General features: G+C 39.5%; 1 protein-coding gene across 1 annotated transcript in view; it reads left to right on the top strand.

Annotated features, from left to right (window-relative positions):
- Positions 1–22,177, top strand: part of eipr1 (EARP complex and GARP complex interacting protein 1) — a 74,818-nt gene that overhangs the window by 18,119 nt on the left and 34,522 nt on the right. Inside the window, exon 5 of the mRNA XM_059354066.1 lies at positions 10,885–10,984. Coding sequence (XP_059210049.1) covers positions 10,885–10,984 — 100 coding nt within the window. The remainder of the gene's footprint in view (positions 1–10,884; positions 10,985–22,177) is intronic.

The following is a 22,177-nucleotide window of genomic DNA, read 5'->3' as shown; positions in this document are numbered from 1 at the left end:
GTTATAAAATTAACTGGACTAAATCTTCGCTGATGCCGCTTAACTCATCTCTCGACACTTCCACATTACCAACACACATACCAGTGGTTGGGAACTTCAAATACTTGGGTGTGGATATCTTTCCCTCCTTGTTCTCCATCTCTAGCAAAAATTTCCAGGGTATTATGAAACGAGTGGAGGGGGACTTGGAGAGGTGGACGCGTCTCCCAAACTCCTTACAAACGCGTGTGTCCATAATTAAAATGGACGTCCTTCCTAGAGTAAATTTTTTTTCGAATATGATACCTCTTCCCCCACCTAAAGGCTATTGGGACAAGATGCATAATATAATATCGAAGTTTATCTGGGGTGGGAGACGTCCACGTATTAAGCTAACTACTCTTCAACGCAATAAACGGAACGGGGGGCTTGCGGTCCCTAACTTTAAATTTTATTCTTGGTCTTATGTGCTACGCCCACTTCCCAATTGGCTGGACCCCCAGGTACAACTATCATGGAGACCTATAGAAGAACATTTGGCCTCCCCTCACCGCCTTCAAGATTTAATGCACTCAGGCCTCTCCATTAAACGTTCCAAATTAAAACTAGGCCCCATTATGTTGTTTCTTTTGACTGTGTGGCACTCAGTAGAGAGGGTGACCGGCTGTATGTTGAAGTGGCACGCACAAAGCCCTATTTTCCATAACTACTCTCTACTTACTGGTGGGGTGCCCTTCTTTTTCAGGGAGTGGAGTGACAGAGGGGTTAACATTTTGTCTGATGTCTGTGATGGTGGGGGTCTGAGATCGTTTACTGATCTACGAGCCACTTATGATATACTGGGTACATCTTTTTTCCTCTATTTGCGCCTAAGGTCCGCGATGCGAGCGTACGGTGTGCCCTGGGGTACTCTCCTCCCCACTCACAAGCTGCATAAGTTAGTAGATGTAGGAGTAAGGTCGAGAGGCCTAGTTTCTGCTCTTTATTCTTTTTTACTAACATCCTCTTGTGGACCCCTGGCTGTTCATCGAGTGTGGACAGGCGACCTTAATCTAACCAGTGATGAAATGTGTTGGTTGACTGTCTGGAACAATTTAGACGGAACATCTTAATCATAAACTTATACACTTCAAACTCATACATAGAATGTATCTAACACCAAGAAAGAGGTACTTCATGAAGATCATACATTCGCCTATTTGTGATCTATGTTCTCTGGGTCGTGTAGGATCATTCTTACATATGTACTGGGAGTGTTCTGATGTGGCGTTTTTTTGGAAGTTGGTATCTTCCACTTTATCAGGCCTATTGAAGGTAGACATACCATGTTCTCCTAAAATACTACTTCTAAATGACACCTCATCTTTGAACCTGTCCTCTGCTCGGACCCGCACTCTATTAGCGGGGCTGACTGCAGCTAAGAAAATGCTGGCCTTGCGCTGGAAGCCCCCCCACACACTCACACGCACCCAGTGGTTACAATCATTTTTGAGCATACTCTATATGGAGTTGTCTGTGGCAAAAATGCATGGAGCTAGTCAGAAAACAATCCAAACCTGGACCTCTGCAGTGGCAATGGTTAAAGATTTACTGAGTTGAGAAAGACATCTTTATTTGAAATATATGTAATTTTTTGTTTATTTTCATACACTTACTTTGGCATATAGGACATTGATATGACTTATGTACTATGTGATGTATGCTGTATCTAATGTAGAAGATCTTTTTGGGATATCGAGGGAGGGGGGATGTCGCTAACCTGGGAGGGGTGGGTGGGTAAAGGGAAGTGAATACTACTTGTTGTATTACTGTATTTGACTTGTTTCATGCCCTTCTCTTTTGAAAATGAAAATAATTGATCGCAAAAAAAAAACCCCACAGTACCCAGGAGACAAGTGTTTTTGTTGGGTGTTACACCAAAAGTCAGCATTGTAAGTTTGAAGTTACTTAAGTGGATGTAGTCCGAGTCTAGCTAAGCTTTTATATCTCATTTTAAGTCATGCCTTACATCACCTACATAACCACCTTGCTTCTGGTCCATTTACTTTACTTTTTAACTTACTTTTGCTACTAGTAACCATTTACTTCTTTTCTACACCTTAAGCAAGTCGTTTTGTTGCCTAAACCTGACCACAATGTTAACCACATACATGTTTAAAACTGCAACCGTTACTGGGAATCCCCACTGGGATCGAGACATGAGCGGTCGTATACGTTCTATTGCAGATCACTGTCTCCGTTTTCCATGACATTTAGTGAAGTGTTTTCTGCAATGACAGCTGTTTAAATCACACAAATATCATGCTGTATATGTGTTTTGAACATATTAAGCGCATATTAATTGATTAAACAAGGCTTCCTGTGAGCTGAACTGCCTTCAGCAGGCTGACTAAAACTTTACTGATTTACTGAGTAGTTTTTATGTTGGCTCTATGGGAAGAAATCAACAATGTTTGTATGTATTGATTGATTGATTTTATTTCCCCGCCCACTGTGGTGATGAGAGGGGAATCTGCTTGAAAAAGGAACACAAACAGACCAGGAGTCTTGATCAATCAATGTGGATGCTTTTAATACATTCAAAACACATATACAGCATGTTTGATTTGAACAACTGTCTATGCGTGACAAAAATATAGGCAGCCAGCCTTTTTTCCTCAACCTGTCTTCCAAAAAAGTATGTGAAAAAAAAACCCTATTTGATCTGTGAGATGCACGATTGACGGATGTAAAAAACTCTTCTAAAACACGTCTAGTGGATTGACTTTACGTTTTGGTTTGAGGATGTGTTGATCTCCTGTTAATTCTAAAAGGCTCCTGTGGGCCATATTTGACAGTAGAAACAAAAGTCCTATGTGGTTGTACACCAACTATCACCATAACAAGCCTTATTGAACTTTGCAAAAATGTCCTCCTTCTGAACAACTAAAACTCAAGCTGGTTACCACAAACTACAACAGAGCTCCAGAAGGAGGAAAGACACGTGCACACACTATGTCGGTGGCTGCTAGCTTTGTATGTAAGGGGGCTGGGATTAAGCTCATATGGATGCAAAGCACAGCAAAGAGGGGTAACAATCTCATGAGCAAGAGCTACGCAGGGAGACAAAGCGAGGGAGAAGTGCGACTGTTTTTCAGACATAGATATATGGGGCTGTAAAACCTCCATAGCTCTCCCTGACAGTATTTACATACCATTCCAGTAGTGAGAGTACCAGCTTGTTGCTGAGCTCAAGGTCAAATGCACATATTCTGTAATAGGAAGGCAAGGAAGGAAGGCAATATGAGATACAGTACACTTTACTGTCTCTGCCTCTACGTCTCTCAGTTGCGTGAATTAATGGATACATTACTGAAGCTTACAGTGTGTAGATCTCAAACTGGTGACATTATAATAATTCCTATAGCGTGCTGATTTTTGTTTTAGGGATAGTTTGTTTGTGAGAGAGAAAGGGTGCTATCTGAAGTGCTGCAGTCTCTATGAGGTCTATGAGAAACAATGAGTTGTCCCACTATATGCCCCACTCATATTTTGGGCCTATACACATTATGAGGACAATAATCTGGTCATTTTTAGGGTTAATTGTTTTTTAAGATAAGATTTTGGGGTTGGACATACTTATATAGTGGATAAGGTTAAAGTTTGTATTTAGAATATTTTAAGTTCTGTCAAGTTTACACTTACATTACATTTCATTTAGCTGAAGCTTTTGTCCAAAGCGACTTACAATAAGTACATTCAACCTGAGGGTACCACAGGACTTAGACCACAGGAATCAAGTAAGTACATAACTTTAAGAGCCAACTGTAATCGCTACAGGAGTGCTATATGTTAATATGTTAAGAAAAGAAGAGAAGAAGAGAAAAGAAGAAAGCATTTAAAAATATATATATATATTAGGTGACCATGACTTAACCGAGGTATTGTTGGAAGAGGTAGGTCTTCAGCCTGTGGCGGAAGATGTACAGACTGTCTGAGGTCCTGATGTCAGTGGGGAGCTCGTTCCACCATTTGGGTGCCAGGACAGAGAAAAGTCTGGAAGTGGTTTTGAGGCGAGTTGACCCACGCAGGGTGGGGGTTGCCAGCTGTTTGGCTGATGCAGAGTGGAGAGGGCGAGCAGGGGTGTAGGGTTTGACAAGGTCCTGGATGTAAGCAGGACCTGAACCATTAGCAGCGGAGTACGCCAGAGCTAGAGTCTTGAAGCGTATCTGTGCAGCCACCGGTAACCAGTGAAGGGAGCGGAGGAAAAGTGTTGTGTGTGAAAATTTGGGAAGATTGAAGACCAATAATGAAACTGAATGCTGGATGAGTTGCAGAGGTCGGATGGCCCTGGGAGTCAGACCTGCCATGAGGGACTAGCTCAGGTCCTAGTCCAGGTGCTGGTCATCTCACGCCTGGACTAGGACCTGAGCTGCCTTCTGAGTGAGAAACGTGCTGATTCTCCTGATGTTATGCAGCAAGAATCTGCAGGATCTGGTGGTGGTGGTGGTGATGTTCTTGGAGAGGGACAGTTGGTTGTCAAGAGGTTTTTAGTGGTTTCTGTGGAGACAACCACTCTGTGTTCTGGACAGAGATGTGGAGGTCAATGGTGGGAGAGCCCTTCCCTGGGAGGTAAAGTAGCTCAGTCTTTCCCAGGTTGAGTTTGAGGTGGTGCGAGGACATCCACTGGGAGATGTCAGCCAGACATGCAGAGATACATGGTGCTGCCTGTGTTTCAGACTGGGGAAATGAGAGGATTAGCTGGGTGTCGTCGGCATAGCTATGATAGGAGAAGCCATGCGAGTGGATGAGGGAGCTGAGGGAGTTGGTGTATACCGAGAAAAGCAGCGGACTCAGCTCTTGTAAGGTAACCTTGATTTAACAAGTTAGTCCCAGCAGTTGTTTGGTTACCATCATTCCAATGTCCTGCAGGCGGCAAAAACAAATCTTTCTCATGCAATATTTCTGCATACCTGTGTAACTAAACAGTCTTTGAATTGCACAAATTGTGTATCACTGGGAAGCTGAGACTCTTGTGGATTCAATGTGCAAAATATTATTAATGTGTGATGATGTTAGTCCCCATACTAGCCATTTCAATATAGTGAGAACATTTCTTGAAATTTGGCCTCACCGCATAAAATGAGCTGCTGTGACCTCTAGGATAATCACAGGCACAGCCACAACCCTTACACACCTGAATTAACTTAATTGATTCATTAAGTCATTTTTTTAAGAAATGTATGACAAGAACAACTTTGCACACAGCGCTGAGCTTCATCTTCAATCAATTGTAAATGGTATATGGACTGCACTTAGCGCTTTTATTCAAAGCGCTTTACACTACAGACTGCTCTTATTCACCCGTTCACACACACATTCAGACTGGTGGCAGAGGCTACCCTAAACAGTGCCACCTGCCACCATTGGTGGTTCATTCATTCACCGAGGAACGCGGCAAAGGGAGCCATTTGGGGTTCAGTATCTTGCCCAATGATAATTCGACTTGTAGGCTGCCATGGTCAGGGATCGAACCACCGACCTTTCGGACCAACTACCTTTCTACCAACTGAGCCACAGCCGCCCTTTTTGTCCGAGATTGTGCACGACGTACCCAATGTGTGTGCTGTAGTTCAAGTTGAGTGGTTTAGTGTGCAGCACACAGACCTCATGCCTGGCCTGCAATCCCACAGGTTTTTTTTTTTTTTTAATATATAATGCTTTTATGGCCGACTGTTCTCGACCAAAGATGCTTCTTAAATTAGTTAATTCAGTTGCTCTTTTATAACTCGATATTCCGCCTTTTTTTGAAGGAGACCTCTGGTTCAGGGACCATTATGGCCTTTTTTTCTAACTTTATTTTTTAGCAGAAATGAGCCCTGTAACCAAGCAGAATATTGAGTTATAACTGAGCAGTCTGGTGTGTGTGTGTGTGTGTGTGTGTGTGTGTGGTTGTGTGCGTGCGTGCGTGCGTGCGTGTAGACGTCTGTATGGTTATAGTGTTGCAGCCTGGTGCCTTTTTAAGGTGAGTCATGAACAAATATATATAAATGTATACTTTCCACTTCATTAGGTACACCAGTACAATACAATGCAATGCAATACAACAGCCATTAATACCATTAATTACAAAGGAATTTTTTTAGGTTTTGATGACTTAATAATTCTACTGTATGTTTATTATTGAGGTCACTGTAGGTGGTGGTGGTATACTGGAGTGCATTTTATTGACAGGTGTTTCTAATATTCTGGCACTACCATGTATCTAAATCGGGTGGCCAAAATATTAGAAACACCTCTGATTATAATGCAGTCCAGTTCAAAACTCCTGCAAACTACAAGCTCTACAATGGAGATATAGTTAAATTAATAACTCTCTGACAGACAATCACAATTGAACATTATTATTATTGTAATTGTTGTATGAATATACATACTGTATGTATACATGTATATACTATATGTATACTGTAACAAAAAAATTGTTGAACGATAGAACACATATTTGCTATGTATTGCATACCCAATGTGATTAAGGGCAAGAGACACATGCGCATGTGGCTGGTTTGTTGTAATAACACACAAATGCACATATACACATGTGGGACATGAGCGTGTGTGTGTCTGCAGCTCCCTCCTTCCTCTGTCTCCCTCTCTCCATCTCCCCGCTCCCGTTTTTCTAACTATGGACTATGTATATTTGAAACTTGGATTAAATCCCAAAGCAAACTTTACCTTTGTCTCTTCCCCTCCCATAGTCTGTCATTTCTTTTATCTTGTGTGAACACTCTCACCTTTTATAACACACGCTCTCTCAAACACTGGCATTGTTGCTGCCACTTCAAGTTGACAAATGCGTTCAAGAAAATGGAGTTGTCTAATGGATGAACTCTAAAATAAATGACATCATTTCATAAACCTCTAATGACAGCAGCTTTAAGGCTGTGATGGGCTCAGACATCCAAACCTTCAGCCAGACCATGTCTGCACCTCTGTGACATTTTACATCCTTTAACCCAGATTAGACACAGATTTTTTTTTTTTTTGAGCTGAAAAGCCACACTAAATCAAACCCTTAACAAGCATATAGCAGCTTTTCCAGGCCAAGGTTATGTTTAGCCTATTGCCGGGTCTCTGACTGCACTGACATATTGCTTTTAAAGTCGACAGGACTTAGAGCTAAAAGCACTGCTTTCCACATGGGTTGTGTCCTCTTTTTTTATTCTGTGTAGTCGTGTCTCTGCCTACATTGCAGAGCTTCTGAGCATATCAAAACTAAGAAGAACAAAACTCCCAAAATACATGTGATCAAATCAACACCAAGGGAAGTATAAAGCAGCCGTTTGTGTTCCCATATGTCAGGTCTGGCTAGGTCCCTATAGCTTGCGCACAGAATACATATTTTAAGTAGAGTGCAGTGGAGAATCACAACTCCAAGAAGCATGCAGTGAGGAATCAATACTCTGCAAAAAGTAGTATGCAGGGAGAAATCAAAGCTAAGTATCCAGTAAAAGCTACCACTTCTTTAACACCACTGAGGCAACCCTGCATCCCTCTGCTGTGTTTGAACTGTAGATTGACAGAATCAGGCTGCTGGATTTGCCAATAAGTATGCTCTGTGTTAACCATGAAGCTGTATTCTATTGTCACAATTAATAATTAGCGGCTGCAGCCTAATTTAAGCAGGTCAAACATGCTCCAGGCAATGTCACACGTTTTATAAAGGCCTTTTTTCTGCAGACATCAAATAGCATGACAAACTGCACACACACAACTCAACTAAACAGAAAACCTCTTCTAGGTCGTGGTGGTGTTCAAACCGGTTTGATATAGACCAAAGCACAACTCAAAAATGTCTTTTATGCAGTATAACACAGTTATAATAAATATAATAATTTAAGTTATAATTAAAAAATATGCAAGTTCCCAAGTGCCCACAAGTGTCATCAATATTGGAAAGGAAAAGTGGGTCTCCACATATTGAATTGTTTTTTACAACCTCTCCTGTCCTCTCCTCTCTGCTCCGTGTAAACAGATTTTCAGTGAATATTTTTCACGTGAACGTTTGTCTCAGCAGAATCAATCATGGCTTCACAGTGTTGCTGAGGAGCATAATTTAATGTTTTAAACAGGATCTAGTTATTCCAAACACTTTATTTTGGAGATGTTTTAAGTGAGACATATAGAATAAAGTGATTTTGACAGAAATATCACAATTTTAATCTTCAGGTTGGTTACTTTTTCTAACGGAAACTTTTATAATCTGTGATTTGTTCAAGGACTGTCGGAAATTTCAAGGATAATGCCTGATTGTTACAGTTTCTTTCTATAATAAACAGTGCATCTTTGGCAATCTGTTAAAGAAAACATTTCAATCCTACCACAAAAGGTTTGGGTTAATTGATGCCTCTTTTAAATGATGGCTCCAAAGCACGGATGTCTCATTTTGTCTCATCACTCCTCGCTTTTTTTCTTGCCTCCTCTTGGGATACACCGTATGTATAGCCTGCCAGATGCTAGTGTTAGTGTGTTCATAAACAAATATAATATTGTTTTAATCACGTTGTAATGCTGCTTAATACTGAAGCAATACAAGGTTGACATAGGCTACTTATTTATTGACCCAACTCTAGTGCAAGGCTCCTGAATTAGGATACACTTCATGAAAAAATACTGTCTACTAAACTAAAATAATGAATATGATAAACCTTGTCATTGTGAGTTTGCTGACATCATCATTTAGCTAAAAGCACTACTGGGCCTGAGCACTGCTTCTCACAGCTGCTCATGTATGTGCAGACTGTTTTTCTTGTTCAATTATTGTCAACAAATCTCATAAAAGTAGCAAAACCATGAATTAATTGATCCTGATGACAAGTATTGTGTGTGTATCAAAGCGTCTGTGCCATGGAGTTCCATTGTTGTTCCAACACTACTTAAAAGACATCAATGAGCCACACAGTTGCACTTGGTGACATATTCCTTTATTACCATGAACACACACACACACATACACCAACTTGCCACAGATACTCTCCAGAGCACCAAATGGGCATTGCTCCGTGTCTAAAAAACAGTCCCCAATAAATGAATTTTTGTTACATCCTTTTATGTTAGCTAAAAGCTATGGAATACCATATTTGTGGCCAGTGTCACAAGTCGAGTTCCCTCTTATTAATTTCTATGCGTATTTTCAAGATTCTCATGAGAAAAGCTTGATGGAAACACCAAAATTTGTTAAAACTCTCAAAAATGAGCATAAAAGTATTTAACACTTGCTTGAGGTGGTTTTTGTTTTTGTCTTTTTTTGAAAATCGTTAATGCACTAAACGGGAGATGGAAAATCTTTTTCTGAATAAGTCCTGACGAATCAAGCATTTAACTCACATGACTGATCAGCTGACATGAAACAACAATTATAAATTTGCCAGTTAAATCCAGTTTCTGAAGACTTCAATCCCTTTTTTATATAAATTGTCTGATTAGCAACCTCTTTTTTGCTGTTTTTTCGACTTACGCAATCTCTTCTTCTCCTATTTACTGACGGATTAGCCTACAGCAACACATTACACTGCCATCTTCTGACAAAGTACATTCATGCAGCTTTGTTTATTCACTCTCAACCAGCTGATGGAAACGTCCCATATTTGCATTTTCTTAAATGGGATATATTAAAATTTTGCTTCAAAATTTGCATAGACTCTAATGGAAACACAACTACTTACACGGTAGAGAAGTTGAAAGGTATTCAGGGACAGACCAGGTGGCAACCTCTGGGTCTGAGCAGTGAGGCAAACCATGAAGTGCCTTAAGCTGCATTCTACTGAAAATTCCAGCAGGGGGTGCTGACGGTGGCTGCAAAAGGATTTCGGTCCAATCATTTCAATACAAAATGAGAAAACTCTCACTTGATTTACAGACTTTTTTTTTTTGGAACAGCACTTTGGTTTCAATCACTAGTAAAAAAATCTTCTTCTACACAATATGATGTTAATAGTTTAAATAATGGCCCCATTTAGAAGAAAATAGAAGAATCGTATGATTTGGGGCGTGACTACCTTTGGTTGACAGGTCACTGACAATTCGAGCCGTCATCAGGAGAGAAGCAGAACAATGCGTATCCACGGTACTGTGTCAAAAAAGTAAAAAAAAGAAAAAAAAAAAAAAAGATGTTTAGGTTTGGTCTCATAACTTTGACCCTTTCACACTGTATTTTCACTTAATGACAATGTTTTTTTTAACGTTTTGTTCAGTAAAAATGTCTTGTTCAGCGTTTGGTTTGACTAACACACATTCCAAAGAGTCACCATTAATTTTTCTTAGGTAAGTAATGAAGATTTAGTTTTTGTTTTTTGCTAGCCAAAATGAACATCCTCGTCAGGATGTCAGGTTGAGGTGTAGAGAGGCTTGTTGTCATAGTTGTCAGATCCCTCTCGCTCCTCCATAGTCCAAATATGGTCTGCACCCCGTTTCCGAAAAAAAGATGGCAACACAAGATGACGACGAGTGTAACACTGAACTCGAAGCCTCAAATGGGCAGTCCACAAACCATTGGGTGACGTCACGGTCTATGGAAATTAAAGAAAAAATAGAGCAGAACAGCACCATTTGACCTGTATAATGTTCAACATTTTATATGTGTAATTTCTTTGTTGACACTGTATATGCAAGATGCATACATCTATATACTGCATGCATTCCCAGATCATGTCTGGGAATGCATGTAGATGTTTAAAATCGGTTAAGCTGTGAAAATGTAAAAAGTGCCGTATTTAGCAGTCATGTGAAATCTGACCGACAAGCTCCATTCTCCAAGTCTGCAGCATGTATGGAAGAGTCTGTGTGCATGTTTGACCAACATCTGAATTCTAACTCACTGTGACTTTGTGCTTTTGTGTGTGCGTGCGTGTCTTTGTGTATTTACAGCGTGCTGTGGGAGCCCATGGGGGATGGCAAGAGTGTGATTTCATTGGCTGATAACCACGCACTACTTTGGGACCTGCAGGAGAGCTCCACACAGGCCAAGGTAAGATACACACACACACCACAGTCTATGCACAGACGCACACACCGTATCACACAATAGCTAACTCATTATTTGATAACCACCATATCGTCTTGGTGTTATCAGACACACACATCCTCTCTCTGCGACAACAGAGAGTCCACTATTCATTCGGTCTCACACACCTACATGCATGGACACACACACACACACACACACACACACACACACACACAGTATCCGGGCAGATGTTACCATTTTTATATTATTAATATTACTCACACAGTAATAATAATACTCTTGTTTAATCAGTAAGAGAAAAGTAATTTATTGCATCTGTGTCATACACTGTGTTTCACATGAAATATAATCAAACTGCAGTACATGACCTTATATGTGAACACTGTAACACTATACCAGCATATAATTGTTAAACATTTCAGTCCAAAACCATGAACATTAATATGCTGCTATTGGTGCGTTTCCACCAAATAAACCTTGGAACTTTTTGAATGAGCTCAGCAGCTTAGCCCCTTATCATTCTGCCACCTTTTATTGAGAATTTGGGGTTGTGAGCAGTGGATTTTTACGGGGAGATAGCAGTTCATCAATGCAACATAGAAGTGGTGTATCATGTGAAAGATGGGATCTGAAGATTATTTTGAGATTCAGCATTGTGTGTCAAGTTGTTCTGTTAAATAAATAAATCTCTAATAAAAAATACTTAATAAAAGTCCTGAAGGATTATCAGCAACAGTGATGTAATGTAAGTAAGAACATTCATTCAAGTACTGTACTTAAGTACAATTTTGAGGTGCTTTTACCTGTGTATTCCTTTATTCACTACATTTAGCTGACAGTTTTAGTTACTTTTCAGGTCAAGATTTTAAATTATGATGTTTAGGAATAAATTACTTTTGATCTGTAGTGTGGTATTTGTACTTTCACTTCAGTAAGGAATCTGAATACTTTTTCCACCACTGATCAGCGACATGTACTTAAAAGTATCAGCAGTAAAATAATTTACTCAGAACGTCTCCTTCAGAATTGTATTTATTATATTATATCATTATTATCACTAATGAAAACATGTAAACATCATTGTAATGTTTGTTGAATATATAGCCAGTTTAAGGTATATAGGTGTTTAATAAATATAGTGTGTTAAAAACTGCAGTATTTCCCTCTGAAATGTTGAATAGCACTTTATAGGAAACATGAAAGAAACAAACAGCTTTTATTTTTCCAGCACATTCATACTCAGTTCAGTCTTATTATACAGAAATGTACAATAATGTCCTTTCGAAAGCCTTAACTTCAATGGATCACCATTTCACCGATGTGTAAGTACTTTTGGTCAGTTTGCTTGTAGTTGTGTCCTTCCTAATGCAAGGTGAAGAGGCTCTTCACTGTAAATTCCCTGTCTCCAGCCCGCCGGCTCTGCAATTAAAATGCCCATTATGTATTTAAAGACTCGAGATAATGGTGTGTGTCAGGTGTGCATGTGTGTGGGGAAGAAGTAATAGAGTAGAGATGTGTCGAGCCCATGCTTTCATGGCTGTGTGTGTGCGTGTTGTTCCATTAGAGGCCATGAGTGGAGAAGAATATAGATGGGTCATTGGTAATTCATGCGCTCGTTGAGGGATTCACATAAAGGGCAGCCAGGTCACACACACCTAATAGGTACCAGTGTGTGTGTGCAGACATGTGTGTTAATTTGATCTCAGTAGGATGACCCTTTGAAAAATCTCCAGTCGGAGTTTGGATATGCACTCATGCCTCTCTTTCTCACGTGTGCTAATTGATTATCAATTGTTCTTTCTCATCAACGTTGATCAAGATTCAAATTAGTGATGAATTTTATTTTGGGTCATTTATCATCTTTTAACAGAAAATACGATGTTTTAAATTGTTCAGCAGATGGAGCTGTTTGTTGTAAATACCACTGCAAGGCAAAAAAACACAATGTTGATACTGAATTGTGCAGCAGGACACAAAAGTCTCATTTCTGTTCCTGCAGAACAAGGACAAAATGCAACATTTATCTCTAACATGCTTAATGTATATGAACATTAGCTGCAAGCTAGCATTGTTCTGTGCAGAGTGTTGACAGTTTCCAGCTCTGTTGGCAAGTTGCCTTTTTTGGAAAGTTTTATAAATGCTTTGCAATGTCTTTAAATTCTAAGTGCATGCACACAGGCCTTCCCCTTTGGGTTACACATGTACCACATACATCTTTGAGAATACATTTATTTTACAAACATCTTTATACACAGTGTTACCATACCGTTAGTTCATGGTGAGGTGGAACATTTGTTGGGAGAAAGCTTATTGTTTTGCCTCTTGCATTATTTATTGCTTCACTCTACTGGAATTTAGCTTCATGATGATTTGACTGCTTGTTTGTCTAAAATGTGTTTGCTGGACCTATGTTTGTAATGATGTATGTAAGACTCATTTATTTAACATACATGTATAATCAGTCATCATTAAGGGAAATTTTAATGCAAATCACAACAACAAAGTGAACTTAAAATATTAAGTATTGCCTAATACAATTTTTATTTTAAATAAATAATCCCTGCAGTGTGGAAGCAGAGAACACATTATCATGAATGTGAAGTTTAGGACATAGAAAAAAATAAATTCTCATTTTTTTTAAATAAAAGCTGGTCGGTTTGACCAGTTCCTTGGTTTGTTTGATTGACACTGATGGAATTATTTGTACTAAAATCCATATAAATTAAATGAATTCAGATTCTGCAATTTATATGCCTTTGATATGAAATATATGTGCAGGAAGTATTGAGCTTCACTGACAAAGCAAAAACAATTTATATGTTTTATCAGAAATGTGTAATTATCTGCATGAATAACTTTAATTCACAGGCACAGTTCAACTTAACAATGAGCAACATAAATAAATTGGCATTAGGGTAAGCATGAAGTTCAGAGAAATGTTGGTCTAAGAGTACATTCTGAAGTCGCATCCAGATCGAATCCAAAGCTAATATAATATGCATAATATGCTAGTAGCCAGCAAACACACATTCTTGTAATGACCTCGCTTGGGTGAGGGCTGGAACTAACTTATCTGAAGAGGACTTCAATGCCCCGTCCCTCTCAGTGGAGTCAACTTTTGCTTTTCTGAACTAAGAGAGAACTCAGCAGGATGCATCAGGCAGACTAAAGCACACAATTGTTACATAAAACGATCTTTAGGAATTCTAAAATTCTACAATGTCGTTTAGCAGACGCTTATATCCAAAGCGACGTGCTAATGAGAGAGGAATGAGGAAGAGGAAAAAACAGGTTGATAATAGTGTGAGTTACTGAGGCTTTAATGTTTATGAGCTGCATTATTATAGTGAAATTAACAGAACACTGGTTCCTGTTTACTGCTTGTTTTCAACAACTACAATCATGGATCCTGCTGCTCTGTGCTTAACATGGTACATTGATCGTATTGACCCACACACTGGGCTTGTGTTAGCTGCAACACACATAAAGCCAAGCTGCATTTTATGAGTTTAAAGACCAGTGCAGTCATGGCACAAATTTATGATGGTGAGGATCTCCTTTGCCTTGCTCTGAATTCTTTTCTCTCTCTTGTTTACTAACCCACAAACTAACACACACCACACTCACACCTACACACATGCACACACAGGTGCAGATAGCCTCGTCATCTAGCTCGGTTCTGCTCCATGCCGTCTTGTTGTCAAGGACGTTCAAGTCACGTTCTCTTCTTCTCTCAATGATGAACTCGTGAACGCTGTCTGGAACTCCCACATGATGGACTCACTAGGGTTGTCACGATACTAAAATTTTCAACTCGATACCGATACTCAGGAAAATATTCGATTTTCGATACCACAAGGATAAAAACAAAGACCCCAACATTTAACAGAAATATTTTTATCAACAAGAAAAATGCAACATGTAAAAATGAACAGAACCACAGGTTAAATATTTATAATAAAAAAACAGTTGTGGAAAAAGAAACTGCAACTATGGTAACAAGCTTCAGATACTCGATACTTTTGAAAATGAGTATTGTATCCGGATACAACGTTTTAGTATCGATACTTTTTTGGGTATCGATACTTTTGAGGTAAATTTGGTTACAGTTACCCCAACCAAAAATCAAAAGAAATAGAAAGTTTATATAGTAGAAAATAACAAAATATATACAGATTTAAGAAAATATACAGTCTCTCTCTCTCTCTCTCTCTCTCTCTCTCTCTGTCTGTCTCAGACACACACAACTGCAACATACTTGTTTCTGCTTTTCTGCTTTTCATGTTTATTGCTGTTTGTTGTTGTTGGTGAGTAGAGTAGATGTTTACTGTTTGGAGAATAATTGATTATTTATCAGTATTGCTAAAGTGAAATAAAATACTTGTGCATGTGTTGTGGTATCAGCTGGTTCTTACAGTCAGTAGATTAAAGCCTCACATTTACTCGATAAATTTAAGGTTGTCTTTGAAATATACATTTTTTTAAGTGAACAGCTCTTTAGTGACACTGTATTCACAGTTTGGAAATTGATCCCTGGTGCCCTATTATTATTGATTCCGACTAATTTATAATGTGAATGATATCTTTGATATTTGCAGATAACCAAACCTGCTCCTTCCAGTTCCCAACATTTCACAGGCACCATTTGTGTGTGAGTTTTGACTATAGGACTGAGTGACCATCACGCCACTTTTTAAATTTTAAACATTCTTCTGTTGGCTGGGAACATGACAAACTGCTGCACCACAATTACACTGGAACATATCAACCTGTCTGACGAGATAAATGTGACGATGTTGCAACATACAAAGCTAACACCATGAGGTTAAACAGCTCCACCTGGTGGACAATTTAAAACATCAGGGGAACAATGTTAAATGACTGTTCAGTGTATGTCACTTGTATGTATTTGTTCTGCTTGTGAACGTGTGTGTGTGTGTGTTTGTGTGTGTATGTGTGTGTGTGTGTGTGTGTGTGTGTGTGTGTGTGTGTGTGTGTGTGTGTGTGTGTGTGTGTGTGTGTGTGTGTGTGTGTGTGTGTGTGTGTGTGTGTGTGTGTGTGTGTGTGTGTGTGTGTGTGTGTGTGTCTCCTGTAACATGACCCCAGTGTTAGGTCGAGTAGGACCATGGAGGCGTGGGTGGGGGGGGGTCTCTGATTCTGTCCTCTGCCACCAACACTGGACGACACAGCTATTAAATCCTACATCGAGGGAGAAGAAGAGAGCGGAGGAAAGTAACGGCGAGAAACGAGTATAATGAGAGAGAGAGAATGAAGAAAGAGGGAGCAATGGAGGAGCAGCTGATTGGAAGGATGGAGATTAGGACGCAGAAAGAGGGAGATATGGATAAGGAAAGAGTGGGCTTGATGAGGAGAAAGGGAATAAAAAAAGAGGAGAAAGAGCTTGGCAGCAAAGACAAATTCCTCCAGTGCTGATGAGAATGCTAATCTTCTTCCCTCCCTCCCTCCTCCCTCCTTTCATCCCACTCTCTTCTCTCCCGTTCCCTCGATCTGTCAGAGGGTGATGTGTTCATCTCAAGCCGTGTCCAGCTGCAGTGTGGATGTGTCTCTCTCTCTCTCAAGGGCCTGGCCTAGATTAGTGTGTGTGTGAGCTCGATGTGGTTGTTTGCGTGAGCGAGTGTGTATGCATATATAAGAGAGGATCATGTGCATAAGCTTACCAGTGTGCATTGTTTGAAAGAAGATTTGTGTGTGTGTGTGTGTCTGTGTGTCTGTGTGTCTGTGTGTGTGTGTGTGTGTGTGTGCATGGCTCATCAATTAGAATTGCTAGTGGAATTGAGTGAGAACATCTCCGCCGGCTCACAGCACACCCACACACCTTGTCCTGCACATCTGCTCATACACACACACATAAACGCATGCACACACACTCTTTTCTTTCCAGAGTTTAGAGAAAGCATGAATGCATGGCGATTCGATAGATAGCTTTGCATTAGTGCCGCTTGTGTCCTAAATGAATGCGTCCCCTAGTGTTGTGTGTGCTGCCTTGTTAGGGCCCCTAATTTGGTTAGCGCTTTAATAAAGCTGGGAACCGGGGATGCACGGAGCTCACGCTTTGCTGTTGCACCAGTAGAGTGAGGGAGAGTCCTTCCTCAGTCCTTCTTCCCACTGATCGTGGAGTTTACAGAGCCATTGTTCTGTCAGTCAAGGAACACGATCAGTCCTTTTGAAGAATTCAGGGACGATCAGCACATTGGGAAAACAAGTCACTTTGTGGAAAAATACCAGAGTATGTTGCACAAGTTATTTCATTCTAGTTTCAATATTCTTTGCAATAGATAGTGTCAATTTTTTTCCTGCAGAAGAACAGTAACAATGGAAATCTGACTGTAAAGTGTTAAAGAAGACACAGTTAAAAAACAAAAACAAACAAACATTTTCCTTTCACTGTCTGCTTGCATCAATTATTCTGGTATCTCTTGGTATATGTCTAATACTTTATGTGCCAACAAACATTTATGAGTATCCAGGTGTCAAAACCCTCAGTTTCCTCCACCTGTGGAAATAGCTTTGTTGTTGACTCATCCTGCACTCATGGTCGTATACATAAATATCATGGTTGTGGCAGCAAATGGTGGGGTATAATTGTAAGATTAGTGTGTCTTTGGATTTTAGTTGGCAAAACCAATGAATACATTTTCAAAGAGCATATTAGATGTGAAATTAATCCATTTCTCCCTTGTCCTCTACTTTCTCTCTACAGTAACTCTGCCAATAAGTCTGTATTGCTGTAGGCATTACAGCAGTGGTGGAAGAAGTGTTCAGATCCCTTACTTCAGTAAAAGTACTAATACCACACTGTGGAATTACTCCATTACAAGTAAAAGTCCTGCACTCAAAGCTTACTTTATTAAAAGTATCCGCATCAAAATATACTTAAAGTATCAAAAGAAAAAGTACTCGTTATGCAGTTAAATTTTGTTAAATATATTCCAAATATATTATTAGATTATTAGTATTGATGCATTTATGTTGGCAGCATTTCACTCATTTTACCTATTTAACATACTGTTTTGTTTAATTTATAAATTGTGTAATCATTTTAAACTGATGATGTTTTTTTATGTTAAATCTCGACCTGAAAAGAAACTAAATCTGTCATCTAAATGTAGTGGAGTAAAAATGTACAATATTTGCCTCTAAAATGTAGTCAAGTTAAAGTATAAAGATACATAAAATGTAAATACTCAAGTAAAGTACAAGCACCTCAAAATTGTACTTAAGTACAGTACTTGAGTAAATGATCCCAACTCGTCAGATTTTGGTGCTTTGTCACGGCCCTCTTCGATGAGTCAGATTCCACTAATTACATGCATAGTGTCTTTTCAAAATAAACTTCAGGAAATGGTTAACTTCTGGCAATAAAAATCTTGACTTAGTCAAGGGTAAAGAAAAGAGTTGGGCTTAAAAACAAATACTTCCACACTTCCGGACTTCCGGTCAAGTTTTGCTGGTTGACTCCAAAAATAACAACGACTCCAAAATAACAACACTAACGCTTGGTGTTTTGGGTCAAAGTCTGGGGTTTGTTTGATCCCTCTACCGCCCCTCTTGCCCATCCAAAACAAATTTTCCCACTCTTTGCATTACGTCTGTTGCTGAAAACCTCTCATATTGCTGCAAGCTCATACGGACATTAAAGGGTGTCTCGTGTTTCGGTATCAGTCACCGAGGGCCATGAAGAGATATCTGAGAAGCTGGGTGGGAGACCAGGCTGGTCAGCTCTGAACAATTAGTTTTAATCAACTCAAAATTAAACCCCACCAACATATTTTTTATACTCAGAGACACTTGACGCCTGATCAAGTTCTATTTGCTGAGGAAGGCCATAGTTGTAGTCACAAACTCCGGAAAGTTTATACTATTTTATAGAGGTGGGGGTGAAATAAATAGAGCATAGTAAAACCCCATAATTTTCGTGGCAATATTATATCGATTCATTGCCGCCAAGTATTGATATATAGCAATGCGACTGGATTAGGTATCATACGAAACTAGAAGATCTAAGGAATCCATAGGCACCATGTGCATCAGGATATTTTTTGATGTTTTATGGTGATTTTCAAATTGGTCATCTTGGCCTCTGATGTCATGCTGTCTCAGCGTAAATGGACTCGCTGGGTTCCCACAAGTCTCCTCTTTACATACATGGCTGCCTCCCAATTCAGAATGCACGAAGAAAATAAAACAATCCATTACTTTCTTCATTTGCAAAGACTTGAGGCCATACAACGTTGTGGAAAATGAGGGTTTTAGCTACGTGCTAAAGACAACTGAAACAGGTATGTGACGTCGCAATGTTATTTCACGGACACAGCCGTATTGAAGCTATAGACAGCAGTGAAGCTTAAAATTGAGGAAAGTTTGAGAAAATGCTGCAATTGTTATCCTCCATAAATGTTTGATATCAGTTCAGTTCAGTTTGACTGAATAATTTGTTTGTCAGTCTGTGGGTTTGACTCTCATTGTGTAGAAAAAAAAAGACTAAAGTGAGATGAATAGACTGAGAATTTTCTCTTATTTGACAAAACCATTCTTGATGTGTTTGAATGTTGTGGACACAAAATGCAGTTAACCAGTTAAATTGCAATATATTTTATCGCAATACTCACCATATTGCAAAATGCTTAAAATCGCAATAATATCGTATCGTGTATCAAGTATCGGGATAAAATGATCAGGCCTCTGCTGATTCACAACTCTACTATCAAACAAATTGATGTTAGAAAGTGTGGTGGTTGGGGGTTTAAGACTTCAACTATCTAACAAACATTTTGATTGGGTCATACTAACACAAAACAGCTGTAATTTTCTGCAGAAGCACACAACCAGTATTGTAAAAAGGAATGCAAGAGCACACAAATGCATGCTTAAAAACAACCATATCAGCAATCTAAAGGTGTTCTAACTCCTTTTAATCAAATAATTTGCGACATGATTTGTTGACGATTGGTATGCTCAGTCACCCTAACCCGGCATAAAAAATGGATAAAAGGAGGAGGCGCTCTGATTTAATCATGAAAAATCCATGGAAAAGTCATGGAATTTTACATCAAGGCCACAGAGGAAACCCTGCTTCTCTCTTTGTCTGATTTATCTGTCCCTCTTCCTCTGACACCTCTCTTAAGCTCACTCCTTTCCTTTATTTTCTTCTTCTACCCTCTTTGTTCTCCTATCTTTTATCCTATCTGCTTTTCTTTCCGTCTTCCTCCCTCCCTCCCCGCTGCTCTGTCTGCCTGTCTCTCTCTCCCTCTCTCTCTCTCGCTCGCTCTCCCTCTGTCCTCTCTAGCTGAAATAATGAGAGTGTACCAGGGAGCTGTGCGGTGACGGGGCGATCGATGATCCCTGCTCCAACAGGCAGAGACGGCAGAGAGCGAGGGTGAGGGAGAGAAATGGGAGAAGGAGAAAGATGAGGATAAAAACCCGCAGATAGTCAGAGAACAGGGAAAAATGGAACAGCATGATGCTGCTTTTTCGAATTGTAAGATACATCATAGTTTAAGGGAAAGATAATCATTTCCAACGCCAGTCTGCTGAATTAATTGGATTCCATTTTTAAAGTAGTCTGATCAAGCGATATGCTTTAAGTCCTTGAAGTGTTTTGACTTTGATTAATTTCACCTTCATTGTTGCCCTGTGAAATATACATAGCAGGTTTGATAAATACCTAATGACAAGCATGTCGTCTTGTTTGAAAAGCTTTTAATGTTGCAATTTAACCTGACTGCCTTTCAGCTAAACTGCTCTAATTTTTGGATTTGGTGACATTTTGTCATTTAAATGGTTTTCTGTTGAAATATCTTAAGAAATTACTATAAATTTGAGTGATTTCCAAGCAGGCTAAACAGGCTAGTTTGATCGTGCTTTTCCATGTTCATCAATCTTAAATTGTCCAGGGGCTCATCTTCAACTCGACAGGTGATCCATAAGTAACTCTGAGCGATCTAGTGTATAGATCCCTGCTGGGGGACCAAGGAGAGCCCGGGGTCAGCAGGTCTGCTGACTGAGCAGCAGGTGACAGAGGAGACCAGTGCATGCTGTTGCCTCCCAGTGCCCACACTGGGGGGTTCTGGCTGTATAGGTCCTGTCGTGCAGAGCAGAATATACTAATCTATATCTTGGTGCACGCTTCAGGCATGAGAATGACTCTACTTATAAAAATGGATCGCAAGAACATTATCTTTTAATTTCAGCTACAGGTCCAGAGCAGATTCTACTGGTGAAGGTGGTGCACTTGCAGTTCAGATAAAAGTTTCATTTTTGTGAACATATGGAATTTTATTAGATTTTAGGTTTTCCTGTCTACTGCATAATGTCAATCTTAACAGGTAATTTCAAGCTGCATTAATTGATATCTTTAAAAAAATAAAATAATTTAAAGCATGAAACACAACATTTGACATCATCAAGTATTCAGTTTGGTTACCGTGTAGGAAAACTGTTGCCTATAGAGCCCTTATCATAACACGTCACTCTGGTGTCACCAAGCAGCAACCTCCGGATCTGAGCAGTGAGGCAAACCAGGAAGTGCCTTAAGCTGCATTCTACCGAAAATTCCAACAGGGGGTGGTGACGAAGGTTGCAGAAGTATGTCAGTCCATCCATTTCAATACAAAATGAGAAAACTTCTCACTTGATTTATTACCTCAGAATTTTTTTTTAGGACAACACTATGGTCTCAATCGCTAGAAAAATCTTCTTCAATACAATTTGATGTTAATTGTGTAAATAATGGCCCCACTTAGAAGAAAATAGAAGATAAAGAATCATTTGATCTTGGGCGTGGCTACCTTTGATTGACAAGTGGCTATCAAGGCAAGCCGTCATCAGGAGAGAAGCAGAGCAATGCAGTTAAGTAAAAAATAAAAAGTTTAAACGTTTACCTCTTCATTCTCATAATTTAGACCCTTTTACACTATATTTTCACTTAATTTGAACACTTTGTTATTGTTATTGCTAGCCAAAACGAACATCCCAGTTAAGGCTCCATTTAGGTTACCGGTCTAGAGAGGCGTGTAATCAGTTTTGTCAGATCACTCTCGCTCCTCCACAGTCCAAATATGGGCTGCTCTCCGTTTTCCGAAAAAAAGATGGTGAAAGACAAAAAGGAAGATGGCGACGAGTATAACGCCAAACTTGATGCTTCCAACGGGCAGTCCACAAACCAATGGGTGA

This window comes from Centropristis striata, chromosome 16 (genome assembly GCF_030273125.1).
Source record: "Centropristis striata isolate RG_2023a ecotype Rhode Island chromosome 16, C.striata_1.0, whole genome shotgun sequence".
NCBI classification, from domain to species: Eukaryota; Metazoa; Chordata; class Actinopteri; order Perciformes; family Serranidae; genus Centropristis; species Centropristis striata.
This window is presented reverse-complemented; position numbering and strand designations above follow the sequence as displayed.